Here is a 20825-nt window from a genome sequence, read left to right as displayed (position 1 = left end):
GCTTAAGAGTAACAAATAAATCAGTACTTCTTGTTTTTCTTTTATCTCATTCCAGAGTCGTTTTTATTAATTATTCATATTAGATTAAGTGGAGATACAAAAGTCCACAGAGTGAAGAAGAGGATAGTCAACAGAGAACAGAAGCCAAAGTTGAACAACAGCAGACGGAGCATAAGATGAAGGATTTGAACTGTTTTCTTAAGCTTCCTGTTAAACACAAATGTAATGTTGTCAAACGCTGTGCTCTGTTTGTGTCCCTCCCTCCCTTTGGATAGTGAGGTGTGCATTTCAGGGACACACAGTGACCTAGAAACACAGAGCCATCCCCTTATTCATCCTACGTGAAGGGGCTGTATTCACTCTCAAACGGGGCCGGGTCTCCCTCTTCTTGCAGGGTTTTTACTGTCCCTTTCAAGTGTAGTGAAACAAAATGACCTGGAACAAACAGTCGACAATCAGGTCTTTAATAAGAGCTGCACTGAGACCTGCCCACAAGTGGTTTATCATTTCACTGTAGCTCGGGCTGAACTCTTTAACCGCAGGACAACATCAGACTAAGAGTACAGGATGTGTGTTTTTTTTTTTTTTTCTTTTTTAACTCATTAAGACCCAAAGAGCCACTGCTGACCAAAAGCATCTACTGATCTAAACTGTTGAGCCACTGCTCCTATCAATACTTGTAAATAATTGGTGTACAATACAGTTTGTCATCTTTTCATGGTCATCAGATATGACCCTCTTGGACGTTCAGAGGCTCCGTAGTGAACATGGAAACACCGTTATCTTCCACAACATTGATTCACCAGTAAAACACATAGAGTTGGATCAATGACAGTGGATGGTTTATGTTCAGTTAATGATATATTGTACTTTTAAGTCACTTTTTCCTCAGTTTTTTCTGTTTTGATACAATAACCTTTGACTTTACTCTGAGCTTTTATGAACATCTACATGATCAGTGAATTAAACATAGGAAAAGAGATGATTTTCACTGGAAAAATCCAAAATTCAGAGAATAAATATTATAATATATACTCACAGAAAAAAATATTAGACCACCCTTGTTTTCTTCATTTTCTTGTTCATTTTAATACAACTAAAGGTACATTTGTTTGGACAAATATAACGATAACAACAAAAATATCTCATAAGAGTTTAATTTCAGAGCTGATATCTAGTCATTTTCCATGATTTTCTTGATAATAACCAAAATCACTTCAGTTCTTACATCAATATCTATGGTATTGTACTGCCAAAAACAGTGCTTTTAGTCATTCCATGTTTTCTTTTTTGTCTGTTTTAGTCACATGATACACACAGGAGTTAGTACTTGATTGCATAACCATTGTTTTTGATGACTTTTGATGGTCTAATAATTTTTTTCCGCAATTGTATGGTGATAAATTTCTTAGGAAAGGTTAAATCGAGAGAAAAATTCATTTGGGAACTGACACAAAAGTCACACTGGGTCCTTATGGGTTGAGTGGTTTGGACATTTGGGTGCTGATTCCCAGTGAGACCAGTACACCAATAAAAGCCAAACTGTATTACTGTTTCACCCGACTTCATGATGTGCCAGTTTACTCTATCAGCAGGGATCAGAGAATGTAGCTACTCTGCCAAATTATAGCCTCAAATAAAAAATGCCTTAAAATGTTTGGGTCAGTATGAGAGGAAAAGAGCCAGCTTGAGTCTGTGTGGGGGGGTACGGGTCAGAATTTTATTACACCATCATTTAATGTACTATTTAATACTGATAGATGTAGAATTTATCAAGTGGGTCGCAGCCTCCTCACAGATTTTATCCTCCATTTCCTAAGAAATAAATTACCATAAAACACCTCCAGCCAACCAATAAATAGAGCTTCTTTCTAGAGGCTACAGCTCTTACTGATATATTTTGCTCCCTTTGTTGTGAAACCAGGTTATAGGCTAAAAAAAAAAAAAAAAAAAGCTTGTTAAAAGATCCTGAAGATAGTTACACAGTGATCAAAAACACTGTGATGGAGCAAACAATCGGCATGTGTCAACAGAAACCCCAGGTCTATTACTAATCTATGTGTGTGTGTGTATTCAAGAAGGGCAGCCAGAGGTCAAATTTTTGTCTTTACCATCTTATAAACACAGCGAAGCCCCAAAATATGTCAAAGCTAAAGCTATGGAGCTTACTATGCCACAAATATCCGCTGACCTCTCTGCTTGTACCGTCTGTCAAGAACATAAAGATAATACGACAGCGAGATAAATTTTTATCATCAGGGAATGTTTGCTTACAAGTTTTTACAGCTGCCAGGTGAGGTTTCACTCCATAACCTCAAAGCTATTTGTTACTGCAAGGTATGGCTCAGACTTGACTTTTGCCAACAATGTGTGAGTCTCAAAACCCAAGAGAATAAACAGACAATGAAGAGGAATGGGAAAAAAAAAAAAAAAAACTGCAAGTAAATTTTTTTAGTGTGACTGCCTAGTAATCCAAGGATTCTGGAAGAGTCAAGGAAGAAGGAGACAAAATCTTACAAGTGAAATCCCCATTAGACCCACTGATATTCCTACTGGGAGACGTTTAGTTCAGATCAAAGACACATGTTATGGATACTTTTAGTGATTGTTAAGAAAATGATAACTGTCAACTGGAAGGATCCAAAACCATCGACCATATCAAAGTGGGTACAGAGACTGAAAAGGGTCTACACCAGGGGTGTCAAACTCATTTTAGTTCACGAGCCAGATTCAGCTAAATTTGATCTGAAGTGGGCCGAACCAGTAAAATAATAACAGAATAATATGTAAATAATGTCAACTCCAAACTTTTCTCTGTTTTAGAGCGAAAAAAGTAAATTTACATTATGAACAGGTTTACATCTACAAACTATCCTTTCAAAAGATGTGAATAACATGAACAAACTAAAAAAAATAAATGTAATTTTAACAATATTCTGCTTCAGTGTATTATTTTCACATGTACATAACTTACAGATCACAGTGGATCTACAAACACACAAAACATTTAGTAACAGGCAGAATCTTGTTAGAATTGTACTTACTTCTCTTTAGACATTTCAGGTTATTCACATTTTTTTGCAAAATTATACTTTGTTTTAGTGTAAATACATGAAAATATTTACATTTACAAAGAGAAACATTTGGAGTTGTCATTATTTATATGTTATTATGATAGTATTGAACTGGTTCTGACCCACTTGAGATTGAATTGGTCTGCATGTGGAACCTGAACTAAAAGGATTGTTAATATCTTACTGTAATTTTTGCATTTCACAAATTCATCCCAAGGGCCGGACTGGACCCTTTGGTGGGCCGGATTTGGCCCCCAGGCTGCATGTTTGACACCTGTGGTCTACACTATGGAGAGAATGACCACAAGTCTACAATTAAAGATGGACACTTATGAACAAAGATGGAACTGTATTACTCTGTATTTGGGTGACTGATGAAGGAATGGGAGCTATTATAAGATTGTTATGTCTCTCTCTATGACTGATATTGTACAGCTGTAATTTTTCTTGGTACAAACAAATATTTATGGCAATGGCTGCTTACACAGTACTGTGGCATGAAATATTAGTTTGTCTATTACCACAGATCCAATCAAATGTTAGCATACTGTATGTACTACAGCCAGTCATAGATACTGTTACATGAACTCATTATCCTCTTGTTACAACAGTACTGTGGGGATATACGGAGTATACTTCAGTGCATTCTTTTGTGCATTTTGCTACCACAGTACTGTGGCAATTGATGGAAGAAACAACAAATTAGTGATAGTAAAGAGTATAGTAGAGGAATTATTGTTGTAAATACTCTATATCAGGAGTGTCCAGCAAGGTTATTATCGTTAACAAAAACGAATGAAATGACAAAAACTAAAACTGAAAAAACATTTTCGTTAACTGAAATAAATAAAAACTCAAATTAAAAGGAAAAAATGATGACTAACTGAAACTGTATTGTGTGCTTACAAAACGAACTAAAACGCATAGAAATTATGTATAAAATTCCCTTAGTTTTCGTCTTTGTCAATGTTGATATAAGATAGAATATGTCAACATTTCGTCTAAGATCAGCGGTATAAGAGAGGTATGGAAGTCAGGAGGCCAATGGTGAAAGTTTGGAAATTTTCAGCTTCGCTTTCACGTAAGTGACATTGTGTATGGATTGCACCCCCACCTACATTTCCCCCTCCAACCTGCTATAGGGAATTTATCCATGGTACTTTACATATGATTGTGTGTCTGCTCAGTCAGAGCCGCCCTAACCCTAACCCCCAAATAAAGTGTTCAGGGTAACCTCACTTATTTCTTTGAATACGATGGCGAGGAAGAGGAAATATATGAAAAAACTAAAAACTAAAACTAAACTAAACTAAACTAAACTAAACTAAACTAAACTAAACTAAACTAAAAGTAAGCATTCAGGAAAAAACGACAACTAACAAAAACTAGCAAACCTGCTCTAAAAACTAATTAAAACTAACTGAATTAGAGAAAAAAAAAGTCAAAACTAAATAAAACTAAACTATAATTAAAAATCCAAAACTATTATAACCTTGGTGTCCAGTCCTGGTCCTCAAGGGCCAGTATCCTACATGTTTTAGATGTTTCTCTCTCCCAGCACACCTGACGGTCGTTATCAGGCTTCTGCAGAGCTTGATGATAGGCTTATCATTTGAATTAGGTGTTGGAAGAGGGATACATCTAAAACATGCAGGATACCAGCCCTCGAGGACCAGGATTGGACACCCCTGCTCTATATGTTGTTTATGGTGTTCTTTGCTCTGTGCAGTCAGTGAAGCTGGAGAAGGTGGGTGGAGCTACATGTTAGTTGTGCTGTGTCAGTTGTGTATTGAGTGCTGTGGCCTGAATTCTGCACTTTGAATGTTGTTCCAGTAGTGAATTTATATTAAAGTCGGATTTACCTACCATGCCCCGCCTCTCCCTGCTTGAAAATCTTCAGAAAAAAAAAAAAAAAAATGCTACTTTGACCAACTGAACCTGAGTCTTCCACAGTGCAGTCCAACTGAGCTAAATCTCCACTGTGACATTGTCTGACCTATTCTTGGTACTTTTCGAGATGCAACAAGTTACCAGTCTAGACATGATATAACGAGGGTGCTGATTGGCTCTGTGGTAATAGACAAACCAATATTTTGTGCCACAGCACTGTGTCAGTAGCCACTTTGAATATGTATTTTCCATGTGATTTCTCTTTATGGTATTTCTGTTGTATTCCATTTACTTGCGCTTTAACCCTTTCATGCATAGTGGTCACTACACTGGATAGTTATTCTACAGCTGTTTTCTCATATATTCATAGGTGTTGTTGTTTTCGTTGCATATCAGCCAACAGTGGACACTTATGTATCATCCCATACACTGCAATTCATACCATTACTGTCTTTTTGCATATTATCTGCATGAAGTTAGTAATAACTAGTATAGCATTATATATTATAATACTAGTAGAGTATGTTAAAATGTGAGAAAACATCAGGTTAGCTGCATGAAAAATGTTTTTACTTCATAGTTTTCACACAATATCTCATTTTCTGATGAGTTTTAAATACATGGGGTTTTTTTTTGGTTTTTTTTTGCTTCAAAAATTAAATGCATGGTGTCCAGCTGAGTGGACATTTTTGTAACTTCATGAAAACTAAATTCATTAAAAAAAAAAAAAAATTCAGTCGCATTTTTTTTTTTTTTTTTTTATGCCTAAAGAGGAATTTAAAAAACTCAGGGAAAAAAATCTCAACTAAGGTTCTCGTAATTCATGCATGAAAGGGTTAATTCATAGGGTCCTATGTCAGAGAATGTTCTGTTTTGTGGAAAAATGAAAATATCTAAATAAAAAGCAAAAAAAAAAAAAAAATTTTTAGTGTTAGCCCTAAAGAATTAGCATTGTGGGATATACATATTTTGCCCTTGCAGAGCAGCACACCTGGTTTACACACAAGTTTAAGGGCCTAACCTTTCCATTGCTCTCTGACATTTCACAGTGTGATTTATGAAATCCACAGTGATAGATGCACCCTCTCTCCAAGTCATTATCATTACCTGAAGTTTCATCCCTCTCAGAGACAGAGGTCAGCCCCACTTCCCGCCCACACATCTTGCCTCAGCTGCCTGTCGTTACTTCTAATGTCCGCATTGATTTACATACATATGGAACTATATGCCAACATAGGTGACTGATGAGGGGACAATTATCAGCGATGATGTCAGGTTCGGGCAGGGGGAAAAACCTTCATCAATATCGCTGTCTATGTTGTCATTACATTGGCGCTCCTTCAAGGCCATCATCCTGCAGAGTCACAGTGTTATCAGTCCATTTTGCTGCTTTGGTTCCTGTATCATCTATTAACTATTAAACTGTAATGAACTGTAATGAATGGAGCATCATTACTGGGATCTACTAGATGGCTCATCATAATATATCTGTTGTAAATGCGATGTAAAAAAAAAAAAAACTGTGAAGAGGGAGACACTTACTTAGGGCTGCGGTGTATTTGGATACAGGGCAGGTAGTGCCATAAACATCATATATACAGTTGTGGAAAAAAAATATTAGACCACCCACCTGTGTTTTCTTCTATTTCTTGTTCATTTTAATGCCTGGTACAACTAAAGGTAGATTTGTTTGGACAAATATAATGATAACAACAAAAATAGCTCGTAAGAGTTTAATTTAAGAGCTGATATCTAGACATGTTTCATGCTTTTCTTGATAAAAACCAAAATCACTCAAGTTCTTACATCAATAGCTACACTGCAAAAATCTAAAGCTTACCAAGTGTATTTTTTCTCATTTCTAGTCAAAATATCTCATCACACTTAAATTAAGACATAATCACCTAAAGAGTAACTTTTCAGTGAGATATAAGAACTTATTTTTAGACAATAGATCTTGAAAATTGTATTTCAAGAAATCTTACCAAGATCATTTTCACTTGTTCCATTAGCAGATTTTTTATTTTTTTTTTGTGCTTAATTCATGATTTTTTTTTTATTTTTTTTTTTTGCTTAATTCAAGCAAAAAATCTGTCAATGGAACAAGTGAAAATTATCTTGTTAAGATTTCTTGAAATAAGATTTTCAAGATCTATTGTCTGAAAATAAGTTCTTATATCTCACTGAAAAGTTACTCTTTAGGTGATTGTCTTATTTTAAGTGTGATGAGATATTTTGACGAGAAATGAGAAAAATACACTTGGCAAGATTTTGATTTTTTTTGCAGTGTATGGCGTTGTACTTCCAAAAACAGTGCTTTTAGGCATTCCACGTTTTCTTTTCTGTCTGTTTTCAGTCACATGATACACACAGGAGTTAGTACCTGAATGCATAACCATTGTTTTTGATGGTCTGATAATTTTTTCCGTGACTGTAAACTGTTTACTACTACCTAATTCTACACATTCTAGGTCAAATCTCTGTATTTTTTTGCGTCTAAGCTCAGCCTCTGTCTGAAATCTGTGTTCTGATGACACAAGCTAAGTCAAACATCCACCATCTTAACTCTTTAAATAATGACTCATACACCTTGTCATAGCCAGGTACATCATTCATAAAAAATGAGATAAAAATATGCTTAAATGCCAGTACACAGAAATACACACCTACAGGGAATGTCAACACAGGGCGCTGAAACTGGGACGTGGACTGGTACAGATACAATAAACACACTTACAGCAGTTAATATTTGCACAGTGTCTTTCTTAAACAGACACACACACACAAAACATACACATGTACACACTGAGAGAGGAAATAGGAGTCAGCTGAACAGTAAATTAAGGCGATAGTAGACAAAAGGTTCCATTCAGAGAGTAACTTCCTCATCAGGAATACACAAACTGGGTCTTATTAGCTTAATGAAGCCTTTAACGATATGTTTTTCTATGTATAAAACAGAATTACGTGTGTGTGCTTGTGTCTGTGTATTACTTATGTAAATCATTTATGGAGACATGCTTGTAACACTGACAGGGTGGTATCTTGATCAGAGGTGACATCACGACAGCACCTTACAACAAGTGGGAAGATGAAAAGGTGAATTTGAGCCTTGGTCAACAAAACATCTGAAACGAAACCCAGGTCAGTGGTTACCATGGGGACAGCCACAGTTTGCATTCCCCATATAGGCGAGATGGAGCTAGGATTCACACTGCCGTCTCCATGACACCCAGTGCAAGGGGTGGTGGCATGCACACAGTGATTACTAAATATTCTGTATCTTTCACTATATCTGCCTTGTATTAGTCAGCAGTGTTTTGTTATGTTAATGTGGCTGTGATGAATTTAGAATGTGAAGTCGCAAATTGTTGCCGTATACGATAAGTGTGGTAGTTAACCATCTCTGCCTATTAACACAGACTTAATCTCCCTTCCTTCATGTACACTAAGAATATTACAGAAGTGTGTGTTGAGATGGGACGGCTGATCATTTTTGACAAGTGCGCAGTAAGGGCAGGAGGTTCAGGGTGGGGAGCCTCTCAGATGTAAAACACACATGCTTTGATGTGTACTTTCAACTTGCTGAAAACATAGCAAACTGATGCAGCTGTTAAGTCTTGCATCAATAGACAGATCAAATCAGTGCACAGATCAGATTTCAGCTGTTCACAAAGAAGTGCCACGTGATAGCATGAAAACGTTCCATGTTTACAATTTAAAGTGTGAATGACATACACTAAAAACATAACGTGTTGAGCACTTTTAATACCCCTCGGCCAAATATAGTGTAAGATTCTGTTGAAAGTTACTGCCCTATAATTTAGATTAGATTGTCTTTGTGTATAACTTATTACATACATATTTATATTTGAAAGTACTCAGATATTATAACTGCACAAGGCCGTCAGACCGAGAAAAAGTAGGTCAAGGTGACCTATTTTCCTATTTTCAATAGGCTTCTGCTCCGTGCCAAGATGCATCCACAGCATAAATTGGTGCAGATATCTCACTGCATTCTTCAGATAATGCAATTATGTCGTTGAATGGACAGACAGACAAACGGATGGACAGACAGACAGATGACAAAACGATTACAATACCCCTTCGGCCAGAGGTTGGCTGAGGGGTAATGACACACACTGTTGCATATAAAGTTGGAATCATTTTGTTTTCAGACACAATACTCTTTTAATTCCTGTTTGAACTTGTCAGTAATCACCTTTGACCTGGTGCAATGATCACATACTGAGTTACACTTTAACTATCAAGAATAAATGACATTCTCATATTCATTTCATGAGAACAGGTCAGAATTAAATTTTTTTTCCAACTTTATGGGCACAAGTGTAAATATTCTTAAAATAATAATCATGTTACTGGTATTTCAATACCAGATAAGACCTGCTAAACATGATCTTTCACATGAAAATGGACTGCGTATAGATTAAAATCCAAAGAACAAAGTGCAGTAGCTTCTCTTTTGAGGTCAGTATGGGTTCAGTCCATCAAGCTTATATATGCACTAATTCAGACACATGCTCCTCAAGCTGCCCAGTGATGCTGCTGCTGATGATTATGGTGAAGATGAAGACTATTATTGCCGCTTGACCTACCTACTCCATAGTGAGAGGAAGAATCAAAGGACCCAAACAGACTCCCCTCTGCTCTTTGCAAGCTGTTTTGCAAGGCGGCGGAGGCAAAGTATCCAGATTATCACAAATATCAGCTCCTTCTGTGGCAGTGAGCACAGGCAGGCCTCCCTACATGCCACTGCTCCCTGCAGAGGCCTCCTTTGTTTCACTTGACATGGATGAGGAACTGAGATGACCCTCTTTGGACTTTTTATAGTCCCTTAAAATAAATGGAACAGTGATTGTTTTTTATGTGTGTCCTGTGAAATCATTTGTAGTTTTGCCTATCTGTTTTTTATCAGTTATTTGACAACCCCTTAGCTCTATTTTACTCTGACTAGGCCTTATATTCTCTTGTAGGACATAGTCTGATAGTGCTGTTCATCAATCAACTAACAGTGATAAGCCCTATCCTAATGACATAACATGATTAGCCTTGGTATGACATGTCACAGACAATTTGCAGCAGTATATCCTACGTTCAATGAATCTATCATCTTTCATTTCCCTGTGTCTAGGCTAAGAGTAATAAATTAAGTCCTCACCCTGGTCTGCAAATATTGTAAAATACACTGGAGCTGCAGTGTAAAGTCCCACTACTTGACACCCCTGTGACAGGAGAGACACTGAAAATATTCACCTGTGGAATGCAAACCATCCCACTCTCAGCAACCATTATGCATTAAAGTGGATTAAAGGAGATAAATGACTGAATATTTAAATACGCAGCCAAATATATGTAAGAGGGATCAGAGAAAATCATGTAAAATCTGACAGATTGCAGAAAACGCATAGAAAATTGGGAAAAGCCAGAGAGGTGAGAGCCAAAGGATGGCTTTACAATTCTCAGCGGGCCCCCTGGCACAATTGTCTGGAGACCTGCCAACTGCTCACATTCCTGCTTTTCTTTCAGGACTCGGAGGTCTGGGATGGCAGAGAGCTTACTGGGCAAGACTGGCATCAGGGTCATATATAATCTGTGAAAAAGAAAAAAACCCATAAAGGAATACACAGATGAAGACAGGTGAGAAAGAGGTAAGGGAACTAGAACAGGAGCACGAAAGAAAACACACACCACCACACCAGTGGACCCCTCCCTTGTGCTCATTGTCTCCTCCCGTGAGGGATCGACTGGAGGGAGGTGCTCAGCTGGAAACAGGCAGAGAGACGCAAACTCAGTCTCAGACAGAACATGAGAGACATGGGAGTCTGATCAGAGCTGGAATGGGGTGTTCTGCACTGTAGGTCGCTCTGCAAACCTGTTCCTGGAAGGGAAACAGAGGGGCTGGACACAGGAGACGGACACAGGAATTCCAGGTCACAAGGGCTCCTGTGGCAGAGCACAGTCTTGGCTGGGTTGGGCTGGGCTGGGATTCCAACCTCTCCCTCTCTCGGTCATGACAGAGGTAGAGTAGGATCAGAGTTCTAATAAACACATTAAGAAAAGCACACAGAGGAAAGTCCCAAATTGGGGCAAACACAAGGCAAGTGTTCTGCTTCAGTGGCCGCTTTTTGGCCTGAACCTGACATGACATGATGGGATCTTCTGTGGAGTTTGCCTGCTTGTTGCTGGTGTTTTCGTCTTTGGGAAAGAACCACTTGGTGTCAGGAGGGTGTGCAGGTAAATGCTGCCGGGGCAGAGACTTGAGTTGTGTGTCCACAGACTGGAGGATGGACAGAGTGTATGGCACATGCTACTGCGACAAGGGCTGCGTCAGGACCAAGGACTGCTGCTTTGACTACTTCACAGAGTGTCCAGGTGAGGGATGAACAGTGTGAATCTGAAGAGGAGGTACTGTTTACACACCTCAACTTTAGGATAACAACCTGAGATAAGCTGTTGCATGAGATAACCTATAGCTCTTGCCTTTTTATGGAGAAGAGGAAGAAAACTGAGGTAAAAATACTTCTCTGTACCTGTTTGCTAAGGGTGCTTGTATCTCCGATGACACCGAGCTGACAAGGGTGGATGTGTTCCAAAATTTCTCATACATGTGGAATTTTTTGTGCACATTCATCTTCACAGATATGTGCTGTCAAACTCCAGTGCTTGGCAAGCATTCTATCCTACCTCCTCTATCTGGTGCAGTGAAACAATGCCAACATTTATTTTTCTTCTCTAGTTTTTGTCTTGGCATCATAGTACAATAATAATCAGCTCACCAAATACCTTAGGGACATGGTGCCTAACCTCATTTTGAAGGTCTGGCCCACATAATAGAATTAGTACAAATATTTGAGGAATGTGATTCTCTCAATCAGTTGTAGCAATTACAGTTCCAGTCAAACAGGCCGAGCGTATAATATGTGAGATAGGCCGGTAGTCAGTAAATCTGCATGCTTAATACATCAAAGCTTGATTATCAAGCACAAGGAGTAACAGAAGAGGAAATCACAGGACTTGCTGATTGAATGGGTTGTTCATTTGGCATGCTCTCAGACCACTTGCAGTAAAGCAGAAAACACTAATTCTACAAGTCACAATCAATGCTTCATTGATCTTAAGTTATTTCCTGGAGATTCAGCAAGAATACAGTTTCACAGTAAAATTATAATTAATGCAGCCTGTTAACAATACTGTTAGCAGGAAACTGTCACTGTTGTTCCCACTGTGAGGTTTTTTTCAGTTAAATAATCTGTTCGCCACCACCGAGAATATGTTTTAGTAATGATCCTTACCCCAACATCTGCCAACATCTAGCTCAGGACTGTGCTGTGAGTGAGTGGAGCTTTTGGAGCGGCTGTGCCAAGCCCTGCCAGCCCTCAGTGCGAGTCCGTGTTCGTCATACAGAGCAGCAGCCCAGTAACAGTGGAGAGCCCTGTCCAAGCCTGGAGCAACGTGCCGGCTGCAGAGAATACAGAGACCACCAGGGCAACCACTGTGGACTTAATGCAGGTGCAAACACACACATCCATTTTACCTGGTTTTATTGTTTTCATGGTTTTGACTAGATGTTTAACCCATCAAGACTCAAACAGCCACTGGCAATTAAAATCATCTACTGATCTAAAACTTCTGAGCCATTAAACATACAAATAGTTTGAAATAATTGGTGTAAAATGCAGTTTGTCATCTTTTCATGGCCATCAGATATGACCCATTTGGACATTCAGAGGCTCCATAGTGAACGTGGAAACACCGTCATCTATCACAACATTGATTCACCAGTAAAACCCATGAAGTTGGATCAATGACAGTGGATGGACATACTTGTTTTTACATTCACTTATTGATATTGCTGAAAAAGTCACTTTTTCATCAGTTTCCCCTCAACATTAATATGAGCTTTTATGAACATCTACATGATCAGTGAATTAAATATAGAAAAATACCTGATTTTTTTACAGAAAAAAAACAATAATTAAAGAGGATAATATTACAATAAATGGTGATGTAAAATGTTTTTTTTACAGCCATTGTTTACTTGACTGTTTTTTTTACACTTGCATTATCTTTATTACTTAACTGTGTTAGATTTATATTCTATTTTTTAATTTAAAGTTGTGTGTGCCAGTGAATCAGTGAATTAAATATAGGAAAATACCTGATATATATATATATATATATATATATATATATATATATATATATATATATATATATATATATATATATATATATATATATATATATATATATAAACAAGAGATAATTTTAATAATTTCAATAAAGTCACAATTTTTGATAAAACTATATAAGTATCAGACTGTAAATCTATCTATCTATCTATCTATCTATCTATCTATCTATCTATCTATCTATCTATCTATCTATCTATCTATCTATCTATCTATCTATCTATCTATCTATCTATCTATCTATCTATCTATCTATCTATCTATCTATCTATCTATCTATCTATCTATCTATCTATCTATCTATCTATCTATCTATCTATTTTCTCTGAAAAAATGCAGAGGATAATACTATAATAAATGGTGATAAATCACTTAAGTACTTAATTTGGGAAGTGCCACAATAGTAGCTCTGGGTCTTTATAGGTTAATGAGTTTTGTTTCAGTTTTATTGTGTTGGTGAAGTGAAGACAACATTGTTAAACTGAGAAAATCTGGACTAACTTTCAGAAACACTATGTTGGGCTCCCTCACAGGTCCTGCGTTTATCACCAGCATGGAGTTTGGCAATGGAAGGCCCAAACATGACAGCTATGGAAACCCCCTGCACCCCGGGTAGGTTTCATATCATGCTCTTATAAAGCCTTCCTAAGTACTCTGAAACTACACATGACCTCAGGTATCTTTAAACTCACGAGTTGAAAGGTTCATGAGTACTGCTAGGGGTTAACAACATTTTAGAGTTATGTTGTGTAATCCAAACCTATTTTTGTGGAACAAAGCGGTCCAAGCTTTTGCTCCATCTGCGTCAACTACCATGAGGTGTTTGCTCACCTGGATGTCTGTCCACAGAGCGTTAAATACAGAAATGCTGAAGGCCAGCCCATAAGCCTTTGAAATTAAATACTCTGACTTTAATAAGGACTGTCACATCAAAAGCACATGCACACAAAGGTCTGGATGGCAGTAGGTGAGGTATGATCTGGCATTGTTCTGCTATTTCCATTATTCCTATCACATAAGTGGGTGTGTACACGACGCACTGCAGGAACAAATTATTAGGGGTCACATAGTCCTTTCATGGTGGATTCAGTTCTGTGACAATTAGAAAGAGAAGCAGGTATATTAGCTTCACTTAAGTTTCACTTAAGTTAAGTAAAGATACCAATATCACACTGAAAAGGCTCCACTACTGGTAAAGTTTTGCATTTAAACCTTATCTAAGTAAATCTATGTGACTGTTATCAGCAAAATGGAGTTTGTCAAGAAAGTCAGTGTTTTACTATTATACATAACGGCTAAAATTTGCTTAGAGGTCTTATTTATGTCTTTGTGCATAAGAAATCAATATAAGTGAATCCCCAAAAGAACTTTGAGCTGGTAAATGCAAGTTATGCAAATTTACAGGATTTCAGTTCTGTTGCAACATGTTGATGGTCATATGAACTATGTTTTCAGGTCAAAAATGTCCAATTTCATCACAATTAATGCTATATTTTCATGTCACAAATGGACAAGTTATATTTGAACTGAATTTACCTGAAAAACAAATATTCTATTCTTTTAGATTCCCCAGTTTTTCTTACAAGATTATATACCACATATCACATGTTTTATTTTTACAGGTTCAATATGGAGTACGGTGCTGATCCATCCTGTTTATGTTACGCCAACACATACATTAAGAATGTCACACATCACTTTTTAAATCAACAGTTTTCTAATAATAAGCATTTTTATAAAGAAATAACAATTCTATATTGTTATTTACTCTTTAGTGTGATGATAAACTATACAATAAATATTTATAATACTAGTTTTTGCACAGGGATCATTTGTGGAAATGGTGACATGGCTGCCGAGCATCAGTATGATGGATTTTGTGTTTTTGTGTCAGCTGTTATTGTTTTAGATCCACAATACTAACATTTATGAATAAGAGGAGAATTAGCAATAGTAAGTCTATAAGTTTATTACTAATAAAGTACTGGTACTGACCAGATCATCATGGGTAATATCACGTCCGTCCACCAGCAAAAGTTTTCACATACACGTGCTATTCCAAATCCAATATTTCTGGAAATATAGCTTCCACTGTCAAATAATATCAGTAGTCAGTGCACAAATGTATTAGCATTATTTCAACACAGTTCTATGCATTTCTTACAACTTTTTTTTTTTGACAAAAATGGCCACTCATTTGACTACCTAAGTAAATTTTTGCCGATATACAGGGTGGGGAAGCAAAATTTACAATGAACATTTAGTTGTTTTTTCTCAGCAGGCACTACGTCAATTGTTTTGAAAACAAACATATATTGATGTCATAATCATACCTAACACTATTGTCCATACCTTTTCAGAAACTTTTGCCCATATAAGTAATCAGGAAAGCAAACGTCAAAGAGTGTGTGATTTGCTGAATGCACTCATCACACCAAAGGAGATTTCAAAAATAGTTGGAGTGTCCATAAAGACTGTTTATAATGTAAAGAAGAGAATGACTATGAGCAAAACTATTACCAGAAAGTCCAGAAGATACTATTAAAGAAGAATGGGAGAAGTTGTCACCCGAATATTTGAGGAACACTTGCGCAAGTTTCAGGAAGCGTGTGAAGGCAGTTATTGAGAAAGAAGGAGGACACATAGAATAAAAACATTTTCTATTATGTCAGTTTTCTTGTGGCAAAGAAATTCTCATGACTTTCAATAAACTAATTGGTCATACACTGTCTTTCAATCCCTGCCTCAAAATATTGTAAATTTTGCTTCAAAGAGTGTGTGATTTGCTGAATGCACTCGTCACACCAAAGGAGATTTCAACAACACAACATTTGACAAAAATGGCCACTCATCTGACCCCCTGAGTAAATTTTAGCCTATGAGGCTTTTAGACTGACTTTTACTGAAGTATCAGTGTGTTTGTTAATATTTTACTGCTGTAGATGTGTAAGGTTGAACTCATTTTACCCACTTTTTGTAAATTACTGTATTACAGCAGATCATCATATGTTTGCAGCATCGATGTCCAATGAGAACCTTATTTTCTGCTTGGCGTCATCACAGGAGGGTGTTGTTATTTAGCTTTAAGATAGAGGGTAATTTCTCAGGTAATAAAGAAAGAGTTAATCTTTAAGTTTATTGCAAACAGAGTCGGATTGATAGTAGCGGGTCCTATTGGAGCTGCCAGGGTTATTCTGCATATCCTCCTGAGACCCAGGGAAAGTAAAAGTTTTGGCTTTTTCGAATTAAATAAATGCCTGGATTGGAAATGTCATAATGCAACAATTTTTTCAGATCATTTTTTCTTTTGTTGTTTTTTTCATAGAATGTCATTTGCAGTGGGCAGTGGTGTTTTTTTTTTTTTTTTCTAAGTAAAACTGTGAAAATCTTGTCCCCTACAGAGGACAAAATGCATTACTGGGTCTCAGGAGGATAATTGGAAGAGCGCACATAGGCCAGAGTTTACAGAGTGGCTTAAACTCATGACAGAGACTGCTGCCTTTGAAAATAGGATTGCCAGGGTGAAAATAAAAATAGTCAAATATGGCAAACGTTTATTTATAACGTCATATTGTGGGGGCAACATCTTAGAGAGGGTACAGGAGGGGGGCTGGTGGATAGTATGTGCGTATGTTTGTGTTAATTTACATGCTGTATGTGTGTGTATACATGTGTATAAGAATTGTGGGGGTGCTGGGGAGGATTTTTGCGGCTGCCTTTTTAAGTTGGTTGTTTTGTTTTGTTTTTTCCTTTTTGTAAATGACTAAAAAATATGATAAAACCAATAAAAACTTAAACGACACAAAAAAAGTTTATCGCAAACATTCAAAAATCACCACATTTAGGGATTTTCACTAGATAGGAAGGGTATGAAAACTTGCGATATGAAAAGAAACTAGTAAGTAAACATGTTAGACAGAGGCAGTGGAACAAAAAGTACAATATTTGCCTCTGAGAGTTTGGAAATGGAGCAAACTTGTGAGCAATACAGTGATTGCCGAGTCCAATTCTGAATGCCCCTGCTGTTGTCATTACTTCACTACTATTACCACAATAATCTATCATTACTATGAATTCAGAACTGGGGTGAATCCATGTGTGATGATCCCACTTGGTACTGAATCCTAAACAATTGTTCTAACTCTGTTATGTTAAAGCTGATTCATATTAACCGGTTACAACAGGCGACAAATGCCATGTTCTGTGGCTCAGTCTGCTGACTTATCAGTATGTTTTTGGATTGACTGGCACCTGCTGGAGGACAGCAACATAATAAATAAAGTGATCTAGCCCTGACTTTTGTCTACAGCAGGGGTGTCAAACATGCAGCCCGGGGGCCAAATGCGGACCGCCAAAGGGTCCAGTTTGGCCCCTGGGATGTTTTTGCCAAGTGCAAAAATTCCACAGTCTTGAATTGAATTACGCAAAAAATTTTTAGCTTGAGTTAAGGAAAAAAATCTTGAATTAAGCCAAAAAAAAATATTCAATTAAGTAAAAAAAAAAAAAATCTTCAATTAAGCAAAATAACCCCAAACATCTTCAATTAAGTAAAAAAATCTTCAAGTAAGCCAAAAAAAATCTGAAATTTAGCAAAAAATCTTGAATTAAGCCAAAAAAAATCAATTAAGTTAAAAAAAAACTCTTGAATAAAGCAAAAAAAAAAAATCTTCAATTAAGTTAAAAAAAATCTTGAATTAAACCAAATAAAATCTTCAGTTAAGTTAAAAAAAATCTTCAATTAAGCCAAATAAAATCTAGAATTAACAACTTAATTTTTTTTTCCTTTGTTTTAGTGCATAAAATAACATTAAATTACGAAAATATTTACATTTACAAACTATCCTGTAACACAAAAATGTGAATTACCTGAACAAATATGAAGAACCTGAAATGTCTAAAGAAAATTAAGCACAATTTTAACAATTTTTCTGCCTGTTACTAAGTGTTTAGTGTCTTTGTCGATCTGATCCATAATGCACATGTAGAAATAATAAGTTGAGGAATAATATTGTTAAAATTGCACTAAATTTTCTTATGCTTTTTAATTTAAATTTCAGTTTTTTCAGTTTTTTTTTTTTTGGATAGTTTATAAAAGTAAGTATTTTCATAATTTAATGTTGTTTTTTTTAACACTAAAACAAAGACAAAAATTTGGAGTTGTCATCATTTATAGGTTATTATGTTATTATTTTTCTGGTCCGGCCCTCTGGAGATCAAATTTAGCTGAATATGGCCCCTGAACTAAAATAAGTTTGACACCCCTGGTCTACACTAAAGCACTGAGGTCTAAATTCAGTCACAAGATGCAGGGAATTCAAAAATCTAAACACCCATGTAAAGTACCTCAAATATCTGCATTACTTGAGCACATACATGTTCTTCACTGATCGTCTGCTGCAGCTCTTTTTTGACTCATTAGTCTAAATATCCCAGGAATGACATGACCTGGTGACCCTGTTCCTGCTCCCCTCAGGTTCTGTGTGGAATTTACGCTGGAGTCCCGGACACCCCACTGTACGGTGGAGAACCGGCCACACACACACTGGATGCGCTACATAACCGAGGGCTTCAAAGTGTGTGTGGCATGTGAGCCTCCTGCCATGCGGAACAATAGTGGCAGCTGCCAAGGAGACGGTCAAGAATCAGACAAGTATGAAGTTCTAAACCTTTCCATGCGTGCTCCTTAAGCCGTTTCATCAAAGGTGGCAGATTTGTAAATGTCAGGTTCCTCTAAAACGTCTGGCTTAGAATAATGTGACAAACAGCATCTTATATTGACAATAAATTATCATAAATCAATAAAGCAGCATTGCACTGCAAAAAATGTTTCTAAGAATGTGGAAAAAGCCTTGTCTTATTTTTCATCTAAATAGAAAAAAAAAAACTTGCCAAGAATTTTTAACGTAAGAAAAAAAATATTATTTAAACAAACAAACAAAAAAAAAAATCTAACATTTTCCTAATAAGATTTTCTACCTAATATCAAGCCGTATTTTACTAGTGACAAGGTATGGCAATATTTGTAAATTATCCCAGCAATAGATCCAGATTGTTTTCCTTAGTTGAAGACTGAAACCACTTACACAACTTCTCAATTTAAGAATCTTAAGAAATTACAGCTAACTTTTTTTTTAACCATTTATTATTTACAGGCTTCAAACATGACAAAAATGATAACACAGTTGAGCATGACCCTTGACTAATTTTTAAAAAAAATGACTGAAAAATTCCTATGGCCTCAAATTGTTAAAGCGAGCTCAGTCAGACTAAAATTCCTCATTTAAAGTAAGTCTGTCTTAAATGAGTGTGATTTTATTTCTTGTACTGAGCACTGTTTGCTTAAAAAAGGTACATTTTGTGTTTTGTTTTGTTTTGCTTGTTTTAAGAATTCTAGCCAGGATGTTTTTCTTACCTCACCAGCAGATTCTTTTGCTCAATAGAAGCCAATTTAACCAGATTTAGGTATATTAGGCTTATTTCTAGAGGGCATTTTTTGCAGTGTGACATATTGTACTGCACAGAATTCTGGGAAAGTGCATGTAAAAACCACACACACTGTGACTGTGTTGCAGAGACGCTGTGCTCCGCTGGCAGGCGGTGGGGAACCCTCAGTGCAGTGGAACGTGGAAGAAGATCCAAAAAACCCAGCAGTGCAACTGTCCACCACAACACAGCTTTGTTTTCATCTGAACGGCTCTGAGAACCATATACTTAATCTGCGGTTTGGTCTGGTGTCCATAACATCTTACATTTTTAACCTCTTCTCAGTAATGACACTAAAAGAATGTGGTCACATCAGATCCTCTGACAGCATGTTTTAAAATATGACACAGAGGTTTGATGCAAACTTCTGCAAGTACAACATACGACCATTATCTTGGTCATTTGACATACAGCTCTGGAAAAAAATTGAGACCACTGTAATTTCCTCTAAAATCAGCATGTCTGCCTTTATAACAGCCATTTTATTCCTGTGTCTGTTGAATACCAACACAAGCACACCTTATGCTACTGAATAAACACCTGTTCCATGTCTTATTTAAGAAGAAGTATAAAAACCACTACTGTGCCCATCCCAATCTTCTTGCAATAGGACTACAAACAGTGCTATTAGTACCGCAAAAGTAATTGGAATCAAAAATAACTATTGAAAACTACTGGACTTCTGCTCTGACAATGTTCCCAAACTCCGAGGAAGGTCAATAAAGGTGTGGATGACGAACCACCAGATGAAGACCCTGTCGTGACCAGCCCAATCTCCAGACCTGAACCCACTTTGAAAACTTCTGGAGGAAGATGGATGATCACAAGACATGTTGCATTTCTAAGCTTCTTGAATTTCTCTGCATAAAGTCATCCAACAGTAATGGTGGGGAGCCAAAACACATGAAAGCTGTCATTGAAAATCAGGGTTATTCCACCAAATATTGATGTATGAACTTTTCCCAAATTACAACATTAGTATTGTGTTGTTTAGAAATGAGTATGAACTTGTTTTCTTTGCATTTTTTGTTATTTCGATAATGGGGCATGTTCTGCAAATACATGCTCTAAATAATATTTTTTTTGGAATTTGAAAGAAATGTTGGTAGTTTGGAGACTAAAACTTCATTTTACTCAAACACATACCTATAAATGGTAAAAATCA

The 20825-nt window shown here is 36.7% G+C and overlaps 1 protein-coding gene across 1 annotated transcript; it reads left to right on the top strand.

Annotated features, from left to right (window-relative positions):
- Positions 1-10592: 10592 nt before the first annotated feature.
- On the top strand, positions 10593-20628 carry sbspon (somatomedin B and thrombospondin type 1 domain containing). Its single transcript, XM_030123100.1, has 5 exons — positions 10593-11357; positions 12300-12494; positions 13711-13789; positions 18651-18827; positions 19750-20628. Exons 1-5 carry the CDS (start codon positions 11132-11134, stop codon positions 19865-19867), a joined length of 795 nt encoding a protein of 264 aa, XP_029978960.1. The 5' UTR covers positions 10593-11131; the 3' UTR covers positions 19868-20628.
- The last annotated feature ends 197 nt before the right edge of the window (positions 20629-20825 follow it).

This window comes from Sphaeramia orbicularis, chromosome 20, assembly GCF_902148855.1.
Source record: "Sphaeramia orbicularis chromosome 20, fSphaOr1.1, whole genome shotgun sequence".
In the NCBI taxonomy this organism is placed as follows: domain Eukaryota; kingdom Metazoa; phylum Chordata; class Actinopteri; order Kurtiformes; family Apogonidae; genus Sphaeramia; species Sphaeramia orbicularis.
This window is presented reverse-complemented; position numbering and strand designations above follow the sequence as displayed.